General features: G+C 41.9%; 2 protein-coding genes across 7 annotated transcripts in view; one reads left to right on the top strand and one right to left on the bottom strand.

Moving 5' to 3' along the window:
• Positions 1-14,475, bottom strand: part of STX8 (syntaxin 8) — a 309,737-nt gene extending 295,262 nt beyond the window's left edge. For all 3 annotated transcript variants that reach the window (XM_035300030.3, XM_035300029.3, XM_035300031.3), the window contains exons 1-3: positions 14,447-14,475; positions 10,554-10,653; positions 1,699-1,793 (exon numbers count right to left, since the gene is read on the bottom strand). In XM_035300030.3, the coding sequence (XP_035155921.1) occupies positions 1,699-1,793; positions 10,554-10,653; positions 14,447-14,463 (212 nt within the window). In that variant the 5' untranslated portion in view covers positions 14,464-14,475. The remainder of the gene's footprint in view (positions 1-1,698; positions 1,794-10,553; positions 10,654-14,446) is intronic.
• Positions 14,476-15,312: 837 nt separating this feature from the next.
• Positions 15,313-19,995, top strand: part of CFAP52 (cilia and flagella associated protein 52) — a 69,007-nt gene continuing 64,324 nt past the window's right edge. For all 4 annotated transcript variants that reach the window (XM_002747916.6, XM_054255845.2, XM_008996526.5 and 1 more), the window contains exon 1: positions 15,313-15,426. In XM_002747916.6, coding sequence (XP_002747962.2) covers positions 15,357-15,426 — 70 coding nt within the window. In that variant the 5' untranslated portion in view covers positions 15,313-15,356. The remainder of the gene's footprint in view (positions 15,427-19,995) is intronic.

Consider the following 19,995-nt stretch of genomic DNA (forward strand, 5'->3'; position numbering starts at 1 on the left):
ATAATGCTACCCTAATGGAAACAAATGTATAGTTACATTAAATCAGGAAACAATATGTAGTTATCTTTCTAATATATGTGCTTTAGGTAACACTAACATGAATTTACACACCTTGACCCCGTGTGTAGACTTCCCAGTGCTTACTACTGAAAGCAGAGGAAATATTCCTGCCCATCAACTACTAAAACTACAAAAATTAGCCAGGCACAGAGGCCCGGTGAGGTCTGTATATTAGAACTTGTTGATTTGGGTAAAAGAAAAACCCTTTATATGATAGATCAACTGTGCTGTAACAAATCATACCAGATGGAAGGTAAAGTGTCTCAGAATATTCCAACTGTGCTAAAAAGAAGGCCCCAAATTTGAAATTAAATTTTTATTTGAAAGCTTAGTGGATTAATAATTGAATATCTAGAAAATCGTGCAACTAAACCAACTTTCCTGGTGACATAAAGGGGTTAAATGGGGGAAAATATTTTTTAGAACACTTTCCATTGTTTTATCTAAGAAGCTGTATTCCTATATTTCCCCATATTTAAAATCTGGCAGTATCCATTCCCTGAAATACCAAAAACTGGGTCTTTGGCATGAACTATTGACAATCTAGAGAAAGGATGGGAGAAGACCAATTTGAAGTAGGTTTTCAAACCAATATGAACTCAGGTGTAAAGGGTTAGTGTAGGGAATAAGTCACATATGTTTTCCTAAATTGATCAGATTATTAATTTCTTTTCTTTCTTTTTTTTTTTCTTTAACACAGGGTCTTACTCTGTTACACAGGCTGGAGTGCAGTGGTGTGATCTCAGCTCACTGCAACCTTCGCCTCCCAGGTTCAAGTGATTCTCCTGCCTCAACTTCCCAAGTAGCTGGGACCACAGGTGTGTACCACCATGCCTGGCTTATTTTTATATTTTCAGTAGAGACGGGGTTTCACCATGTTGGCCAGGCTGGTCGTGAACTCCTGGCCTCAAGTGATCCACCCGCCTTGGCCTCCTAAAGTGCTGGAATTACAGGCATGAGCAACCACACCTAGCCCAGATTACAAATACCTAAAAAATACATACATATATAGTTTAACACTTGGTAGGAGGTTAAGATGATGGCATCACTTGCGTCAAGGAAGTCCCACCCCACCCCTTCCCCTCAAACTCCCATACTAGAGGCAGTGTCTGTGCCTCTGGAGGGAAAACAAGGCAAACAAGTCACATCTCAATCATCTATGTAAACATGGGGGTGGGTGGGGAGGGGAGAGATGTATGATTTTTGCTGGTATTGGCCACTCCGAAAAGAAATGGATCATTAAAAACTCTGGAAACTCCCAGAAGTGGAATCACAGCTTAGGATGATCATGGAAGTTTTCCTGTCGGAGCAGTAGCTAGCCATGGTCAAAGCAGTCTAGACAGGGAGCAGTGCGGGGCTCTGTAAATACAGCACTGACGGAAAGCATTAGCCTCCTGAACTGCACAGGTTACACCCAAATAAGTCAGTTCCTTCGGTGGGTCTTGCTTTGCCAGCATATTCACTGTAAAACATGTAACAGACACTTAAAATAGAAATCAAGTTTACAGGCAATATTTTGGAAACCAGGTCTTCCTCAAGCTGTGGAAAAATCTGGGTGGCCCAGATTCCTTCCTTTCTTAAAATAAGATTGCTTTTCCTCCCACTCTAGAAAAGAGGTGGAAATGTTTACATGGATACATCTGATGTGTTGACACAGCTCTTAGCAATAAGTCCTTCAAAAGGGCGATCTTTTCCTTCAGGTTCTGCAACAAAGCTCTGATTGTCACGGTAAGCTGAAAAGAAAAGAATACATCCTAAGTATTCCAGTCCAGAGGTATAGAATCCACGAAATTACATCACGTCAACACCACTTCACAGGCTCTGATTCAACCAAGCAAGTGCTGGAAGAGATACTCAGCCCCTCACGACAAACTCAGGGCTGGAAGGAGACTGAGTGGTGTCCTGGCCCAGTTGCCCACCTACAGCGTGTTTACCAGCTCCACAACCTGGCCAAGTGGTGTGCCAAGCCAGACTGGAACTGATGCTGACTGGAAATTGTCAGTGCGCCCTCACAATCAGCTGAATCCTGTTGCCTGAGAGTCTGCCCATTGATCCTATTTATCTGCCTTGGAGCCATGCAGGAAATCGTGTTCCCCAAGTCTTCATTCAACAGCAAAAACCCTCAGTTCTCCCAACCGGGCTTCACTGACAAAGCGTGGAGTCCCATTACCATCCCCACCGGTCTCTCTAAACAACTGGTAAAATTTACAACCCAATGAAACGTTTTATAGCAATGTGTTCTTTTTATACAAGAGGAATGTTAACCACACATGACTCTTTTTCTAGGAATATGTGAATTTTCTCCAGTCATCCTAGAATCCTAGAGGACATTTTTGTCTGTGACTCTAACCTGTTATGTTAAAGGATGGAGATGATTGGAAAGGTGAAAAAACCACCTGCGTAGGTTAAGACATATTCAACCATAGAAGAAATCAGAGATAAGTCAAAAAGACAGAATGCTGCAGGTTTTCCTTGCTACTTTGTCAAAAGCAGCAATTAAACAACTCAAGTGGGCTCCCTCCTTGGATCTGCAAAATCACACCAAGGAAAAGCAGCCAGGGCACCAGAGGCTGGCCCAGGGCTGCACACATCCAGCAACCCTCCGAGGCACCTGCAGCCAAGAAAAGTCTAACCTGAACTACTCCCATACCCCTGGGAACCAAAGAAGGACCACTTACAATGCTTGTGGGGAAACACCAAGGCAGGCAGATCTCTCTACGTTCAAAGACAAAAGAGCAAAACAAGCAAACAAAAAAGTGCCCCACGCACCAGGCCCACGAAGAGGAGTCCGCAAATCAACGCATTCAGGAGATGAAAGACTGCGTACGCAGCCATTACAAATTATGGCTCACATCTCAATTTGTTCACACAGGAAGATATCCATCACAACTTATTAAAAGGAAAAATCAAGCCATAAAATATCACCCAAACAGAGAAAAAACAACCCAGGAACCAAATACAGACACATCAAAACACCACAGTTCTATCTAAGTAGTGGGACATTCTAACATTTTATAAGAAAATGATTACTTTTATAATCAGGAAAAAAGTGCCATTATCTTAATTAAACAGGCACTTTCTAGAGCACAAAAAAAAGACAGGAAGCCTAATTCATGTTTTAAGCTAACATAACCTTGGTAACAAGCACTGACAGATATAACCACGTGTCAATCTCACTTAAGAATTATAAATGTAAAAATCTTTTCAAAAACATTAGCAAAGCAAATTCAGAATTACATTAGGACCATATACCATCAACAAGTAGCAACTATTCCAGTAATTTAAGAACACTTTAATGTTAGAAAAATCTAATAATAAAGCTCACGGTGTTAATGATTAAAAACAGAATAGACATATGATTAGTCCAGTATAAGGGAAATTTTAAAAAAGAAACACAAAAAAAGAAAAACTAAAAATAGAACACTACTGCCTTAATTGCAATATTATTTAACTTTCCTCAAGAAGTTCCAACTGACAGAATAAGAAAAAATTAAAGAAATATACAAGCAAAAGATGAGATTATTTGCAGACTAATAGTCTACTTAGAAAAGTTGAGAATCAACTGAAAGATTATTATTTATTATTTTATATTTATTATTATTATTATTATTTTGAGACAGACTCTTGCTCTGTTCCCCAGGCTGGAGTGCAATGGCATGATCTCAGCTCACTGCAACCTCTCAGGTTGAACCTCTCAGGTTCAAGTGATTCTCCTGCCTCAGCCTCCCAAATAGCTGGGACTACAGGCACCCACCACCACGCCCAGCTAATTTTTGTATTTTTAGTAGAGATGGAGTTTCACCATATGGATCAGGCTGGTCTCAAACTCCTGACCTCAGGTGATCCACCCATCTTGGCCTCCCAAAGTGCTGGGATTACAGGCATGAGCCACCGTGCCCAGACTGAAAGATTATTAAAAACAGTAGAAGAAAAATAGTAAAAAGAAAAAAATTAAAAACAAAACAAAAACAGCAGAAGAATTCAGTATGGTGATTAGTCATAAAGTGAAAAAGAATCAAGGATATTCCTAAATTTAAGTAATGCCTAGGGAGAGTTTTTACATTATTATTTTGAAACTTCACTAACAATATCAACAAAATCTAAAAAATACAGCACAGTGCCTGGCACATAGAAAATGTGCAGTAAATACGACTGAAGAAACAAAAGGAAACACTCAATATAGTAAAAATGTAAGTTTTCGCCAGGCGCAGTGGCTCACGCCTGTAATCCCAGCACTTTGGGAGGCCAAGGCAGGAAGATCACGAGGTCAAGAGAGCAAGGACATCCTGGCCAACATGGTGAAACCCCGTCTCTACTAAAAATACAAAAAAATTAGCCAGGCGTGGTGGCACGCACCTGTGGTCCCAGCTATTCAGGAAGCTGAGGTGGAAGAATCGCTTGAAACTAGGAGGCAGAGGTTGCAGGGAGCCGAGATTGTGCCACTGCACTCCAGCCTGGTGACAGAGCAAGACTTCATCTAAAAAAAAAAAAAATACACACACACACACACACACACACACGTTTTCGCTGGGTAAGATGGCTTAGGCCTGTAATCCCAGCACTTTGGGAGGCTGAGGTAGGTGGATCACGAGGTCAGGAGTTTGAGACCAGCCTAGCCAACATAGTGAAACCCCATCTCTACTAAAAATAGAAAAATTAGCCAGGTGTGGTGTGACCTGCCTGTAGTCCCAGCTACTCAGAAGGCTGAGGCAGGAGAATCGCTCCAACCTGAGAGGCAGAGGTTGCAATGAGCTGAGACCACGCCATTGCACTCCAGCCTGGGTGACACAGTGAAACTCCTTCTCACACACACACACAAAATAAATTATATATATATAAATTTTTCTTTTGAGAAGGAGTTTCACTTCTCAAAAATATATAAAGTTTTCCCCAATTTAATCTATAAACATACATGTCTATTTGAAATCCCATTTGGAATTCTTTTATTGCAGAAGAGGTGGAAATTAAGGCACAGCAGTTTGGTTTTTTTCTTTTTTTAAATGAAGTTTTACAAAATTACTCTGACAGAAGGATAAATGAAGGCAAATAAAGGCTATGAATATGTATAATATTCACATGGGCCTTAATCAGATATAAAGTGATTATAAAAACTACAAGAGTTGAAGCTGGCAATTACCAACAGCTTCAATAGTGCAAGAGAACAGACAGCCCAGAAACAATGTGGCTGTATTAAAAATCCAGTGAATGAAATATGAACTATTTCATATGAGAGAAGGAAATTAATAATTTAGCAAATGGGGAAAAAATAAAATTAGATACCTACAGCACACCAAAGTAAACACCAGATATGTCAAAGATTTACATGCACAAACAAAAGAAAGTAACAGGAAAAAAGGTTAAGGAAAATTTAGATAATTAAGTATTTATATAACCTCTGCATGTAAAAGGCCTTTCTGAGCATGGTATCTTCTCCTCCCGTTAGAAAAGATCACCAATAAAAATGCTGATAATTTCAAATCAAATTTAAAAACGAATACAAGTTTTAAAATGTCACAAAATCAAGTTAATAGAGAAAATATGTACACTAAACATGCCAGATCAAAGCTTAATATAGTTAACATATATATAAAGAAAACTTTTAAATTAAGAAACAAGGCCGGGCACAGTGGGTCATGCTTGTAATCCCAGCACTTTGGGAGGCTGAGGCAGGAGGATCTCTTGAGGCCAGGAGTTTGACACCAGCCTGGCTGACATGGCAAAATCCCGTCACTACTAAAAATACAAACATTAGCCAGGCATGGAGGCATATGGCCATAATCGTAGCTACTTAGGAGGCTGAGGCACCAGAATCACTCGAACCTGGAAGGTGGAGGTCGCAGTGAGCCAAGATCAAGCCACTGCTCTCTAGCCTGGGTGACAGATAAGACTCTGTCTCAAAAAAAAAAAAAAAAAGAAAAGAAAGAAAGAAAAAGGAATTAAGAAACAAAAAGATTAGGTTAAGGACATTATACAGGCAATTCATAAAGAAAGAAACACAAATACTCAATAAATATATGAAAAGATGTTCAAGATAGCTAGGCACGTTGGCTCATGCCTGTAATCCCAGCACTTTGGAAGGCTGAGGCAGGTGGATCACCTAATGTCAGGAATTCCAGACCAGCCTGGCCAACATGGTGAACCCTGTCTCTAATAAAAATACGAAAATTAACCAGGCATGGTGGCGGGTGCCAGTAATCCCAGCTACTTGGGAGGCTGAGGCAGGGGAAACACTTGAACCTGGGAGGCTCAGAGGTTGCATGAGCCTAGATTGTGCCACTGCACTCCAGCCTGGGCAACAAGAGTGAAATTCCATCTCTACAGAAAAAAAAAAAAAGAAGAAAGAAAAGATGTTCCAGACATAATAAAAAATGCATATTAAACTACTGTAATATAGTATTTTTACCTAATAGAGATTTTTAAAAAGATAATCAAAATTGGTGTAGAAATTGTAAAAATGTAATTCTGTAATATACGTGTTCAAAAGGCTTAAAATGTTATACAACCCAAATCCAGAAAGTCTACATTGAAGAATTTATTTTAACATGGGCAAGAATTTGGCTAGACTTGAAAATCATTTATAATTAGAAAGAATCTAACTATCAAAGAAAATGACACCAGTTAAATAGATAAAAGCCCTTCATGTGAAAGATGAAACCATATATTTACTAGAAGAAAGCAGGAATAAATTTTTTATAACCTGGAAATAGCAAAAACTTAGATATGACTAAATATACAGAAGCAATTAAAGATTGACAGCCAATTGCGTTAAAAAAAAAACACACTCACAAAACTTTCACATGAGAAAACTACCACCAGCAAAGTCAAATGTCAAATGATAAAGGAAAAGAAATAACCGTAATTTATCACGAGGAGCTCATCTCCGTAATATGTGAGGAGCTCTTAAAAGATCAAGACTAAAAGGCTAATAATCCAGTAGAAAATGGGCAAAAGATGGTTCACAGAAAATATATATATAAATGGTCTTTAAGCATATGAAAGCATACTCCACTTGACTCATTATATGAGAAATACACATTTAAAATGACACTGAAATACCATTTCTCACTTAGGAGATTAACAAAAATTCAGAAGATTCACAGCACCCTCTGTTGGCCAGGCTGGGAAGCGCTCACACATTGCTGGTGGGGTGCCAAAGGTGACAACCCCTTTGAAGGGGGATTTCACAACAGGTTTAAAAAAATTGGCCAGACGCGGTTGCTCAAGCCTGTAATCCCAGCACTTTGGGAGGCCGAGGTGGGTGGATCACGAGGTCAACAGATCGAGACCATCCTGGTCAACATGGTGAAACCCGGTCTCTTCTAAAAATACAAAAAAAAAATTAGCTGGGCATGGTGGCGTGCGCCTGTAATCCCAGCTACTCTGGAGGCTGAGGCAGGAGAATTGCCTGAACCCAGGAGGCGGAGGTCGCAGTCAGCCGAGATGCCACTGCACTCCAGCCTGGGTAACAAGAGCGAAACTCCATCTCAAAAAAATAAAATAAAATAAAAAATAAAAAACATAATTACAGATGCCCTGGTTTGGGAACTCACCTTTAAAAGACATCTACACACATAATTTTTTTAAAGGGCAAGTTTATTTACTGCAGCATTAATCACAACAGCACAAGACTGGAAGCAATCTAATTGCACTTCCTTGGGAGACAGGTTAAATGAAGAATGTTATGTCTACCCTAAAGAAGAACAAGGGGCCGGGCACGGTGGCTCACGCCTATAATCCCAGCACTTTGGGAGGCCGAGGTGGGTGGATCACGAGGTCAGGAGATCGAGACCATCCTGGTCAACGGGGTGAAACCCCGTCTCTACTAAAAATACAAAAATTAGCTGGGCGTGGTGGCGCGCGCCTGTAGTCCCAGCTACTCGGGAGGCTGAGGTGGGAGAATTGCCTGATCCCAGAGGGCAGAGGTTGCGATGAGCCGAGATGGTGCCATTGCACTCCAGTCTGGGTAACAACAATGAAACTCCGTCTCAAAAAAAAAAAAGAAGAAGAAGAACAAGGAATATGAAATAAAATGGAAAGATTTCTGTAATATATTAAGTGGAAAAGATCAAGATACAAAAGAGTGTGTCTCAAATATATGTATATAAATACATATATATCATATATATCGATGTGTGTGTGTGTGTCTGTGTGTGTGCACGCACGCACGTGTGGAGAGAGAGAGAGAGAGAGAGACACTGACCAAGCTGGAGTGCAATGGCACAACTTCAGCTCACTGCAAAACTCTGCCTCCTGGGTTCAAATGATTCTGCTGCCTCAGCCCCCTGAGTAGCTGGGATTACAGGTGTCCACCACCACGCCCAGCTAGTTGTTTGTGTTTTTATTACAGACGGGGTTTCACTATGTTGGCCAGGCTGGTCTCGAACTCCTGACCTCAGGTGATCCTCCTGCCTCAGCCTCCCAAAGTGCTGGGATTACAGGCATGAGCCACCACACCCAGCCCAAAAGAGTATCCTTTATATAAAAAGAACATACACACAGACACACACATACTGACATACATATACACGCAGAGAGGCTTATTTCTGCAAAAAGTGAACACAGGAAGAACAAACCAGAAATTAATGAAAATGGTTACTCAGAAGAAGTAGGTTTAGAAGAGGTAGAAAAGAGAGGAATGAGAACAAGACTTGGAGTGTCACTTTTATATAATTTTGACTTCTGAACAATGTAAATGTTTTACTTATTTAAAATTAAATCAAAAAAGCTGGAAAAAGCAACTCCTGTAAGTGAATAAAAAGAGAAACAAAGGATAACATAAGACAGAAAACAAAAATCAATTATTGCAAAAATCCTCAACAAAATACTGGCAAACCGAATCCAGCAGCAGATCAAAAAGCTTATCTGCCACAATCAAGTAGGCCTTATCCCTGGGATGCAAGGTTGGTTCAACATATGCAAATCAAAACATGTGATTCACGACATAAACAGAAACAAGACAAAAGCTACATGATTATCTCGATAGATGCAGAAAAGGCTTTCGATAAAATTCATCACCGCTTCATGTTAAAAACCCTCAATTAACTATATATGACAAACCCACATATATACTCCTGAACTTGAAAGTTAAACTCTTAAAAAAATAATTCTAATAAATTTGGAACATAATAACCTCAGTAATCTTAGACTTGTCTAAACGTTAACAAATTCAAATTTTGAACTTGGTGTTTGTCGTGGTACTTTATACTAATTCTGAAACTATTTTCTGTAAACTGTAAAATAGACCAAACAAGTAAAAACATACTGATGCTTTTGGAAACTAAGATTCTCACTGTGAGAGAAAGAAAATATAAACTGGGAATGGGGAAAATAAGGAAGAAAGGTGTGGTGTTAGATTTGAATCAGAGGCTTATATTTTTAATCATAATCACAAGTATAAACTTGTGATTTCACAAAAATCTATTTCCTAGCCAAATCCCACCACTGTTTTTATATAGCCCATAACTAAAGATGGTTTTTACATTTTTTTTTTTTTTTTGAGACAGGGTGTTGCTCTGTTGCCCAGGCTGGAGTGTTGTGGTGTGACCTCAGCTCACTGCAGCCTCCATCTTCTGGGTTCAAGTGATTCTCATGCCTCAGCCTCCTGAGTAGCTGGGATTATAGGTGTGTGCCACCACGCCCTGTAAAAAAAGGGCACCCTGTAAAAAAAGCTAAGTTTTGTATTTTTAGTAGAGACAGGGTTTCACCATGTTGTCCAGGCTCGTCTCGAATTCCTGACCTCAAGTGATCTACCCACCTCAGTTTCCCAAAGTGTTGGGATTACAGGAGTGAGCCACCACACCCCATCTGTTTTTACATTTTTAATGTAAAATGTAAACTTATAACTTTCCTTGTGGTGATAATAGAAACTCAAAGACTTGAAGACATTGTCTCTTGGCCTGCAAAGACTAAAAGATTGATTATGTAGAGGAAGTTTACTAACCCTTGAACTAGACTATAAAATAGAAATGTTTGGCCGGACGCAGTGGCCCACACCTGTAATCCCAGCACTTCAGGAGGCCAAGGCAGGCAGATCACCTGAAGTCAGGAATTCAAGACCAGGCTGACCAAAATAGTGAAACCTCATCTCTACTAAAAATACAAAAAATTAGCCAGGTGTGGTGGCAGGCACCTGTAATCCCAGCTATTTGAGAGGCTGAGGCAGGAGAATCGCTTGAACCTAGGAGGCAGAGGTTGCAGTGAGCTGAGATTGCACCATTGCACTCCAGCCTGGGCAACAGTGCAAGTCTCAAAAAAAAAAAAAGAAATGTTTACGGTAAAACAGGAGAACTTAAATATGTTATGTTTCATTTAGTCTCAATGATTACATAACTATTAACTGGTTGGCTGTTATGTCCATTCAACACATGTAAGCAGATAGATCATTATACACACATGTGCACGGAGAGCCTCAAAGAAAGATAGGAGGGTTGTTTGAGTTTTCAGATCTCAAAACTCAAACAAATCATTGTTTACTAATTCCCTCCTGGCATTACCTTTGGTGTCTTTTCACCTTTTCTTTCATACTGATTCCGTTGTTGAATTTTCTCAGCAATTTCTTGGGCAATTTGACAAGTAGAATCATATGTGGAGAACCTGCACCAAAGTCACAAAAAGAGAAAATGTTTAAGGTTATTTTTTTGTTTTTCTTTTTGTTTTCATAAGGAGTGTGGCTCTGTGGCCCAGGCTGGAGTGCAGTGGCGCAATCTTGGCTCACTGCAACCTCCATCTCCTGGGTTCAAGTGATTCTCCTGCCTCAACTTCTTGAGTAGCTGGGACTGCAGGCATGAGCCACCATGCCTGGCTAATTTTTGTATTTTTAGTAGAGACGTGGTTTCACCATATTGGTCAGGCTGGTCTATTTAAGATTCTTTAAAAGAAATTTTTGCATTGTCTACAAACAAAAGGGGAGAACAATAGCATTACCAGTAAAAGCAACATGGACTGAGTGGTATTTACTATGTGCCAGGCACTATTCTGAAGGCTTCATTAGTAATAACTCACTTAACCTAAACAGGAACACTACGAAGTGGGTGCCATTACTATCTCCATCTCATACAGGAGAAAATGAGGCACAGAGGCAGAGTGACTTGCCCAAGTGGTACTACCCGCTGCAAACCAAGGCTGTCTGACCCCAGAGCTGGGGCTCTTAACAACTGTCATTCTGCCAATGATAAAGCATTTGGGGGCCTCTGCTGTACTGGGCAGTGGAGAAGAGAGCAGTGAACAGAATGAACACAGTCCCTGCTTTCACCGAGCTCATATTTTGGGGAAAGAAACTCATAAAACAAATACTATGACAGGTGTTGACAGGTGCTAAGAAGAAAAATGCAGCAGGACAAAGGGACAGAGAGTGATGAGGAGCTATTTAGAATCAGGTAACACTGAGGCAAGGTGAAGAAACTGGCCTCAGAGACGCCTGGGGGACAGCTCTAGGTCAATACAGACCTTAAGTCTGATAAGAAACATTTACAATCTATTCTCCCTAAAGCCTGCTACCCAGAGGCTTCATTTGCATAATAAAACCTTGGTCTCCACAACCCCTTCTGATAACCCAGACATTCCTTTCTATTAGTAATAACTCAACCAATTGCCAATCAGAACATTTTTAAATCTACTTACGACCTGGAAGCCCCCTAACCCCCTTTGAGGTATCCTGCCCTTCTGGATCGAGCCATCATAAATCTTACATGTATTAATTCATGTATTATTCTCCCTAAATTGTATAAAAGCAAGCCCCAACCACCTTGGGCACATGTCTTCAGGACCTCCTGAGGTTGTGTCTCCAGTGCATCCTTAACCTTGACAAAATAAACTTTCTAAATTGATTGAGACCTGTCTCAGATACTTTGCAAGGGTCTTAAAAATGTTCATAACCCCCAGGTGCAGTGGTTCACACCTGTAATCCCAGCACTTTAGGAGGCCAAGGTGGGTGCATCACCTGAGGTCAGGAGTTTGAGATCAGCCTGGCCAACATGGTGAAACCCCGTCTCTACTAAAAATATAAATATTAGCTGGGTTTGGTGGTGAGCACCTGTAATCGCAGCTACTTGGGAAGCTGAAGCAAGAATCGCCTCAACCTGGGAGGTGGAGGTTGCAGGGAGCAGAGATCACGCCATTGCACTTCAGCCTGGGCAACAAGAGCAAAACTCTTGGCAACAGAATTTTTTTCTCTCAAAAAAAGTTCATACCCTTGAACCCAATAGTTCTATTTCACTTTCAACGGTGTAATGAGAAATCCAGTTAGTCAAACTAATTGAGAATAACAAAAAAAGGATAAATGCTTTCACTTTCAACAGTTCTAATTCCTTCTTCGAGGCAAGGAGCCCAAGGAAATAAGAGATGGAACAAAGGGACTGCCTTTGAGATGAAAAAAAAAAAACAAAACATCAAAAAAACAAAACTAATACTAGGAGAAAAATAAATAATGGTCATTCATGTGATGCACTATTATACAACATAAAAAAATTATGTTTTCGCCGGGCGCGGTAGCTTACACCTGTAATCCCAGCACTTTGGGAGGCCGAGGCGGGTGGATCACGAGGTCAAGAGATCAAGACCATCCTGGTCAACATGGTGAAACCCCATCTCTACTAAAAGTACAAAAAATTAGCCGGGCATGGTGGTGCGTGCCTGTAATCCCAGCTACTCAGGAGGCTGAGGCAGGAGAATTGCCTGAACCCAGGAGGCAGAGGTTGCGGTGAGCCGAGATCGCGCCATTGCACTCCAGCCTGGGTAACATGAGCAAAACTCTGTCTCAAAAAAAAAAAATTATGTTTTCAAAGAATGTTCAATTACATAGAGAAATGCTGTTGTATTTTATATATATATATATATACAAATATACACACACACACATATAATACAAATTAAAGTAACAAGTTCATTGTTTAAAAAAAATCAGTAATGGGCCAGGTGTTGTGGCTCACGCCTGTAATCCCAGCACTAAGAGAGGCTGAGTTGGGTGGATCACGAGGTCAGGAGTTTGAGAACAGCCAGGCCAACATTTTGAAACCTGTCTCTACTAAAAATGCAAAAATTAGACAACATGGTAGTTCACACCTGTAGTCCCAGCTACTCGGGAAGTTGGGATAGGAGAAACGCTTGAACCTGAGAGGCAGAGGTTGCAGTGAGGCAAGACTGTGCCACTGCACTCCAGTCTGGGTGACAGCAAGACTTCGTCTCAAAAAATAATAAAATAAAATAAAAAAGGATATGGCTGGGCACGGTGGCTCATGCCTGTAATCCCAGCACTTTGGGAGGCCAAGACGGTTGGATCAGAAGGTCAGGAGATCAAGACCATCCTGGCTAACATGGTGAAACCCCTTCTCTACTTTAAAAAAAAAAAAAAAATCAATAATGGCTATTTCCAAATTATAGAGTTAAAGATGCTATTTATTTTCCTCTTTGCAAATTTTCAATATTCTGTAAATTGAATACTCTCTATCAAGTGGTGTATATAACTGTTAAAATTAGGTTCAAAAAATCAATGTTAAATAAATGGCCCAAATAACCTAGATTCCAGGTAACTCAGCTTTGTTCTTGGAATCCATTCTTCTAATACCGAGGCTGTCGGCAACTTAAATTATCAACTATATTAGAAATAACAATATAAGACATATATTCCAACAAGAGCGTTATGGAGCTGTAATATGTTTTTAATTATTAAGCAGAAAGGTCAAGTCTATTATGCTATAACGGGATGTTCCTTGGGATCAAAACTTGCATCTTTCATCATGCAGTCCTTGCGATTAATTGCTAAATAAATGACCCTATCACCTACTATTTTACTGCAGACGCTACTGCTAAAAGAAAATTCTTCAGGGTATTAACTCAAGAAAGTGTAAAATGCCTTATAAACAAGTGCACGATTTCCCTCCCAGATTCCTGTAAGTATCTGGAAGGGCCCCCAAGATCTAGGTCTTAGTCCCAACTGGTTACTAATTGGCTGGTGACCATGGACTCCGAACCTCGGTTTCTCCACCTGCGAAATAAGGGGGTTCACCGGATGGACGGGCACGCTACAAAAAGGTTATTTTGACTTCACTTTTATAGGAGTCCAGGGAAGCCTGAACCGGCCAGCTCCACAACCAAGATGGGCGGGAAATCCCCGCGGCGAGATGCAGCCCAGAAAAGCTAGAGGAATATTTAGAGATTTGGCTCAAGTCCTCAGCTCTCCAGCGGACCACCCGTTCTCCTTCCCGGGCCACCCTGGCAAGGACCAAGGGTGGCGGGAAGTGGCTGAGCCCCCTCAGTAGAGGAAGGGTCTCGTTGCCTCTCCCTTCACCCGAAATCCCTCCAACGGGCGCGCGAAGTGATCGCCTGCTCCCCGGAAGCCCGGCCTCCCCGAAGGTCCCTCAGCGCACCGCCGCCTTCACCCGGGGCTCACCAGGGGTCCGGTGCCATAATGCAGACTCCGCCCGCCGCTCGGATTCTTCCTGCTCTTAGCAGCTGACTACGGCGGCCCGCGCGGCTCACTCCCCGCAGTTCGTCCCGTACGCGACCGGAGCCCGGAGTTTGCCAAGTGAATAACTAGGGCCTTAGAACCACGATCAGAGAAAGGGAAGTGCTTCCCTGGGGACAGCAGGTTGGAGCAATCTAATCACACCAAGAGATGCGAACTGCTGAGCTCAGTTAAAATTGTGAACAGAAACTAAGCATTTTCCCAGGAAGGTGGGAGCGCTGTAAGACCTCTCTCTCTTAACAGTTACTTAAAAATTCATCCTGCTTCCAAAACAAAACAACAAACAAAAAACTAGATTGCGGTGAGACTTGCACCCTATATAAACTTATTACAACCTACCTTAACTTTCTGATCTGTACATTATACCTCAATAACGCTTTTTTAAAAATCTTTAACATTTTTTTCACGCAGCTTCAAACAGGGGCCCAAAGAAGTATCAATTACATATTATTTTATAGCAGCCATCCCATCAGTCCTTTACGCTTGATTACTTATTTTTTAAATGCCATTCATTTGGTGCTTGATTTTAGAGTTACCAGGAAGTCACAGACTCTTTGCACGAGGGGATGGAGGAATTAGTTCTGTGCAGTCAGTGCCATCCCCTAAATTTCCAGAGAAATAGCACACACAGAAAAGAAGAAGAATCATCTCAACCCCATCCCTCCTCCCAGCCCCAATACCCCTTATTTCCAAGAATGCTAATGAACTCAAACTCGGCAGGGTGGGTTACTGCGCGGGCGTGGAACTGGCGCGCATGCGCTCGCCCGTTACCATAACGACCAGGAGACGCTACACTTATCCGGTCGGAGAGCAAAATAAGCAGAACCTCCCAGAGATGGATAACAAAATTTCGCCGGAGGCTCAAGTGGCGGAGCTGGAACTTGACGCCGTGATCGGCTTCAATGGTGAGGCTTCCAGCATCTCTAGGCTGGCTGGTTTAGGAACTCGGAGGACGCATAGTGCAAGCAGGAACAGTGAGACAACGAGGACATCTGAAAAGCAGTGTGGGACAACGGCAGGAGCCCTGGACAGGGACAAGCACAGGAGGACCCACACAGCCCGCCCCGCCCCAAGGCCTTGGAGAGTCACTTCCTCGCTCCGAGCCTCAGGGAGTGTGGGGTGGTTTTTACCAGCTCGGACAAGCGCAGGCACCTAAAAGGGACCTCATGCCTCCTCCCCAGGAGGGACGGATGAGTAAGGGTGGTTGGAACCCTTCTCCCGCTAGGTCTGCCATTCCTGGCTCTGAGCCCCACGCTGCTCTCAAAGCCCTAGGCCCCCCTACAGAAAGATGCTGTCTGTGTCGGCCCCTGGGACTAGCTAGGAAATCTGCTAAAATCCCGGAGGGCGTACCAGCAAGAAAGCGCTGGGTGTTTGAGCAACCCCCTAAGGGGATGATCTAGGTTCTCTAAAATCTTAAGGAAGGTTTCTAAATGGTGAGGATTTCAGACCAGGACAGCAAGGGAAGGGGACGCCAGGGGGAGCTGAAGGGGAAGAGACGAAGGGTCTAGGTCGCTCTGCTGAAATCTTATTTGTGACTGCCTGTTGTTTTGAACATTCAGGGAAGAAAAAGCTGCTGTGGGGTTTTGTTGCTAGTTTTGAGAGGTTTTGGTTTTCTGAGGGATGAGAAAACAATGAATGAGATTTTAGGAGAAGCAAAACTTTTTTTAAAATGTGCGTTGTGATGCCTGAAAGCGTTAAGAATGTGGATGCAGAACAATCACTGTCTAAAGTTTTAAGCATACTCTAGGACTTAGCTCTTGAATCGGTTTTACTTTAACCGTCTCCGATAGAAAGTGAGCGCTTTACCGGGCACGGTGACTTAACGCCTGTAATCCCAGCACTTTGGGAGCGGGCAGATCACGAGGTCAGGAGTTTGAGACCAGCCTGACCAACATGGTGAAATCCCATCTCTACTGGAAATACAAAAATTAGCTCGGCCTTGTGGCACGTGCCTGTAATTCCAGCTAGTTGGAAGGCTGAGACAGGAGAATCACTTGAATCTGGTAGGCAGAGGTTGCAGTGAGCCGAGATTGGGCCACTGCACTCCAGCCTAGGCCAGCGAGGCTCAGCTGAAAGAAAGAAAGAGAGAAAGAGAGAGAGAGAAAAAGAGAAAGAAAGAAAGAAAGAAAGAAAGAAAGAAAGAAAGAAAGAAAGAAAGAAAGAAAGAAAGAAAGAAAGAGCGCTTTATACATTTCGGATATCAGATATCCTGAGAGCCGATTACAAGATCATTGAGAAAGAATTGAGCATCACTTATTGAGTCAATGTAGGACCACACACACAGAGAACTCTGCAACTGAATTCATGCTGTGGTTGCAGAGTTCTAAGTGCAAATACAGGGTAAATTATATGCCAATGTCTTCCATGGCAATTACTAATTATCTTTGCCTTTTAGAATGACCCCATATGATCAAATTGTTGTTACCTTGGTGGCTTTATATTAATGTATATTCTTTCACACAGTCAAATCTATACATGTGTGTATAACCTCTATGCAAAGTAATACCTTATGGACTAAGAATACAGGGATAATTCCATAGCCATGCTTATGAGGAAGAGTTTAGAAAACTGGAAACATACAGTAAAACTGAAAGAAAAATCAGCCATCATTACATTTTTCAAACATATCACTGTAAATTTTTGGTGTGACCCGCTTGAATATACATTTACATACAAATAGTTTTTTTTTTAAATAAAAGTGCCCTCAAGCTGTATATGTTCTCTCTCTCTCTCTCTCTCTCTCTCTCTCTCTTTCTTTTTCTTTTTTTTTTTTCTTTTTTTTTTTTTTTTTGAGACAGAGTCTTGCCCTGGCACCTAGGCTGGAGTGCAGTGGTGTGATCTCGGCTCATTGCAACCTCCACCTCCTGGGTACAAGCAATTCTCCTGCCTCAGCCTCCTGAGTAGCTGGTATTACAGGCATGTGCCACCACATCCAGCTAACTTTTTGTGTGTTTAGTAGAGACAAGATTTCACCGTGTTGACCAGGCTGGTCTCAATCTTCTGACCTTGTGATCCACCCACCTGAGCCTCCCAAAGTGTTGGGATTATAGGCATGAGCCACTACGCCTGGCCAACTGTATATATTCTCTTATACCCAGACTTTTTTCTCATCTACTAGTATGCCATGTAAATCTTTCCTTAGCAATAAATACAATAAAATAAATAATATACTCCATGCCATAATTTAAACATAATATTAACATAATATTTTATGTCATAATTTATTTAAGTAACTGCCTGTTATTGAGACTTTAGTATAATTTGCATTTTTGCATTTATTTTAAAATGCAACTAAGAACATCTGCAGAGCTAAGTGTTTTCGCTTTTTAACTTTTTTCTTAAAATAAATTAGGGATACATTTAGAATGTCTAAAATCTAAATACCTAAAAAAGTCTAAAGACTTTTTAAATTTTTGTTTTCTTAAATTTTAGAGATGGGATCTCACTATATTGGGCAGGCTGACCTCAAACTCCTGGGCTCAAGCAATCCTCCCACCTCAGACTCTCAAGTAGCTGGGACTACAGGCTTGCTAGTACACTGACCTGGTTATATCCTAAAGACTTTTGATGTATCCTCCAATGCTATATCCTATACACAACAGAAACATATATAGGAATATTTCTAATAGCACTTTTTTTTTTTTTTGAGATAGGGTCTCACCCTGTCACCCAGGTTGGAATGCAGTGGCTTGATTCCAGCTCACTGCAACTTCCACTTCCTGGGTTCAAGCAATTCTCCTGCCTCAACCTCCCAAGTAGCTGGGATTACAGGTACCCACCAACACACACCTGGCTAATTTTTGTACTTTTAGTAGAGATGGGATTTCACCATGTTGGCCAGGCTGGTCTCAAACTCCTGGCCTCAGGCAATCTGCCTGCTTGGCCTCCCAAAGTGCTGGGATTACAGGTGTGAGCCACCATGCCTGGCTGCATATTTCTCATAGTTAAACATTAGAAACAATCAAAATCTTCGTCAAAAGTTGAAAGGACAAATCAATTGTAGTGCACCATATTCATACAATTTAATTCCTCTGCAGGAATTAAAAAGAATGAACTACTGCTATATACAACACTATGGATGGATCTCACAAACAGATAATGTTAACCAAAAAGCCAGACACAAAAGAGTACAAATTGTATTGTTCCATCCTATAAAGTTCTAAAAGGAGGGTATTGAATCTAAGGGAATAAAAGTCAGAACGGTGACAACCTTTCAGGAGACGTAGACTGGGTGAAGGAACGTGGGAGGCCTCTGGGTGTGCTCATGTTCTAATTCTTGACCTGGGCTGTACTTTAAAACAAAAAAATCACAAGATCTACAAATTTAGAAAAGGAGAAGAGACTTCTTTATTCCTTTCTTCCCTCCCTCCCTCCTTCCCTCCCTCTTTCCTGCTCTCTCTCTCTCTTTCTTTCGAGATGGAGTCTTACTCTGTCCCCTAGGCTGGAGTACAGTGGTGCTATCTCAGCTCACTGCAATCTCTGCCTCCCAGGTTCAAGCAATTCTCCCCTGCCTCAGCCTCCTGAGTAGCTGGGATTACAGGCATGTGCACCATGCCCAGCTAATTTTTTTGTATTTAGTAGAGACCCTGCCTCACCTGAGCTCGGAAGTTTGTCACCAACCTGGCCAACATGAACTTCTGAGCTCAGGTGATCGCCTACCTCGGCCTCCCAAAATGCTGGGACTGCAGGTGTGAGCCACCGTGCCTGGCCGACTTATTTCTTTTAAAGGGTTACATCCTGCAAGGTGGCCATCCTGCAGGCTGAGAAGTGTGCCTCAGGCCAACTTCTACACTAGCTCTTAAAAAAAGAGAGAGAAGGCAGAACTTTCATAAGGCTTGGGAGAAAAGATTTTGACTAGGAGTAAGGGGGTAAAGATTGAAGGCAGAACATTTCAGGTAACAGGAATATGGGGGCAAAGGAGAAAAAGTGGAGAGCGTGGGGCCCGGTTGCAGAAGGGCAAATCACATGGTGTGGCTTCAGTATCAGGGACTGGCAGGATAACACAGGAAAGAGAACTTGGAGTCAGATTTCAGAGGCCTTAAATGCCAAGTGATTGAGTTTAGATTTCAGATGGAAACAAATTAGAAACAAAAGCAAGGCCCCTTTTATCATTGCAACACTGAAACTCACTGTAGTGTTACATATTACACTTGAATTATTTTTTGAGACAGAGTCTCCCTCTGTTGCCTGGCTGGAATGCAGTGGTACAATCTCAGCTCACAGTACCCTCTACCTCCCAGGTTCAAGAGATTCTCCTGCCTCAGCCTCCTGATTAACTGGGATTATAGGCATCCGTCACCATGCCTGGCTAATTTTTGTATTCTTAGAAGAGAGGGGTTTCAGCATGTTGGCCAGGCTGGTCTTGAACTCCTGATCTCCTGACCTCCTGACCTCAGGTGATCTGCCTGCCTCAGTCTCCCAAAGTGCTAGATTACAGGCATGAGCCACCATGCCCAGCCTTAAACTTGAATTTT

This window comes from Callithrix jacchus, chromosome 5 (assembly GCF_049354715.1).
Source record: "Callithrix jacchus isolate 240 chromosome 5, calJac240_pri, whole genome shotgun sequence".
Taxonomy (NCBI): domain Eukaryota; kingdom Metazoa; phylum Chordata; class Mammalia; order Primates; family Cebidae; genus Callithrix; species Callithrix jacchus.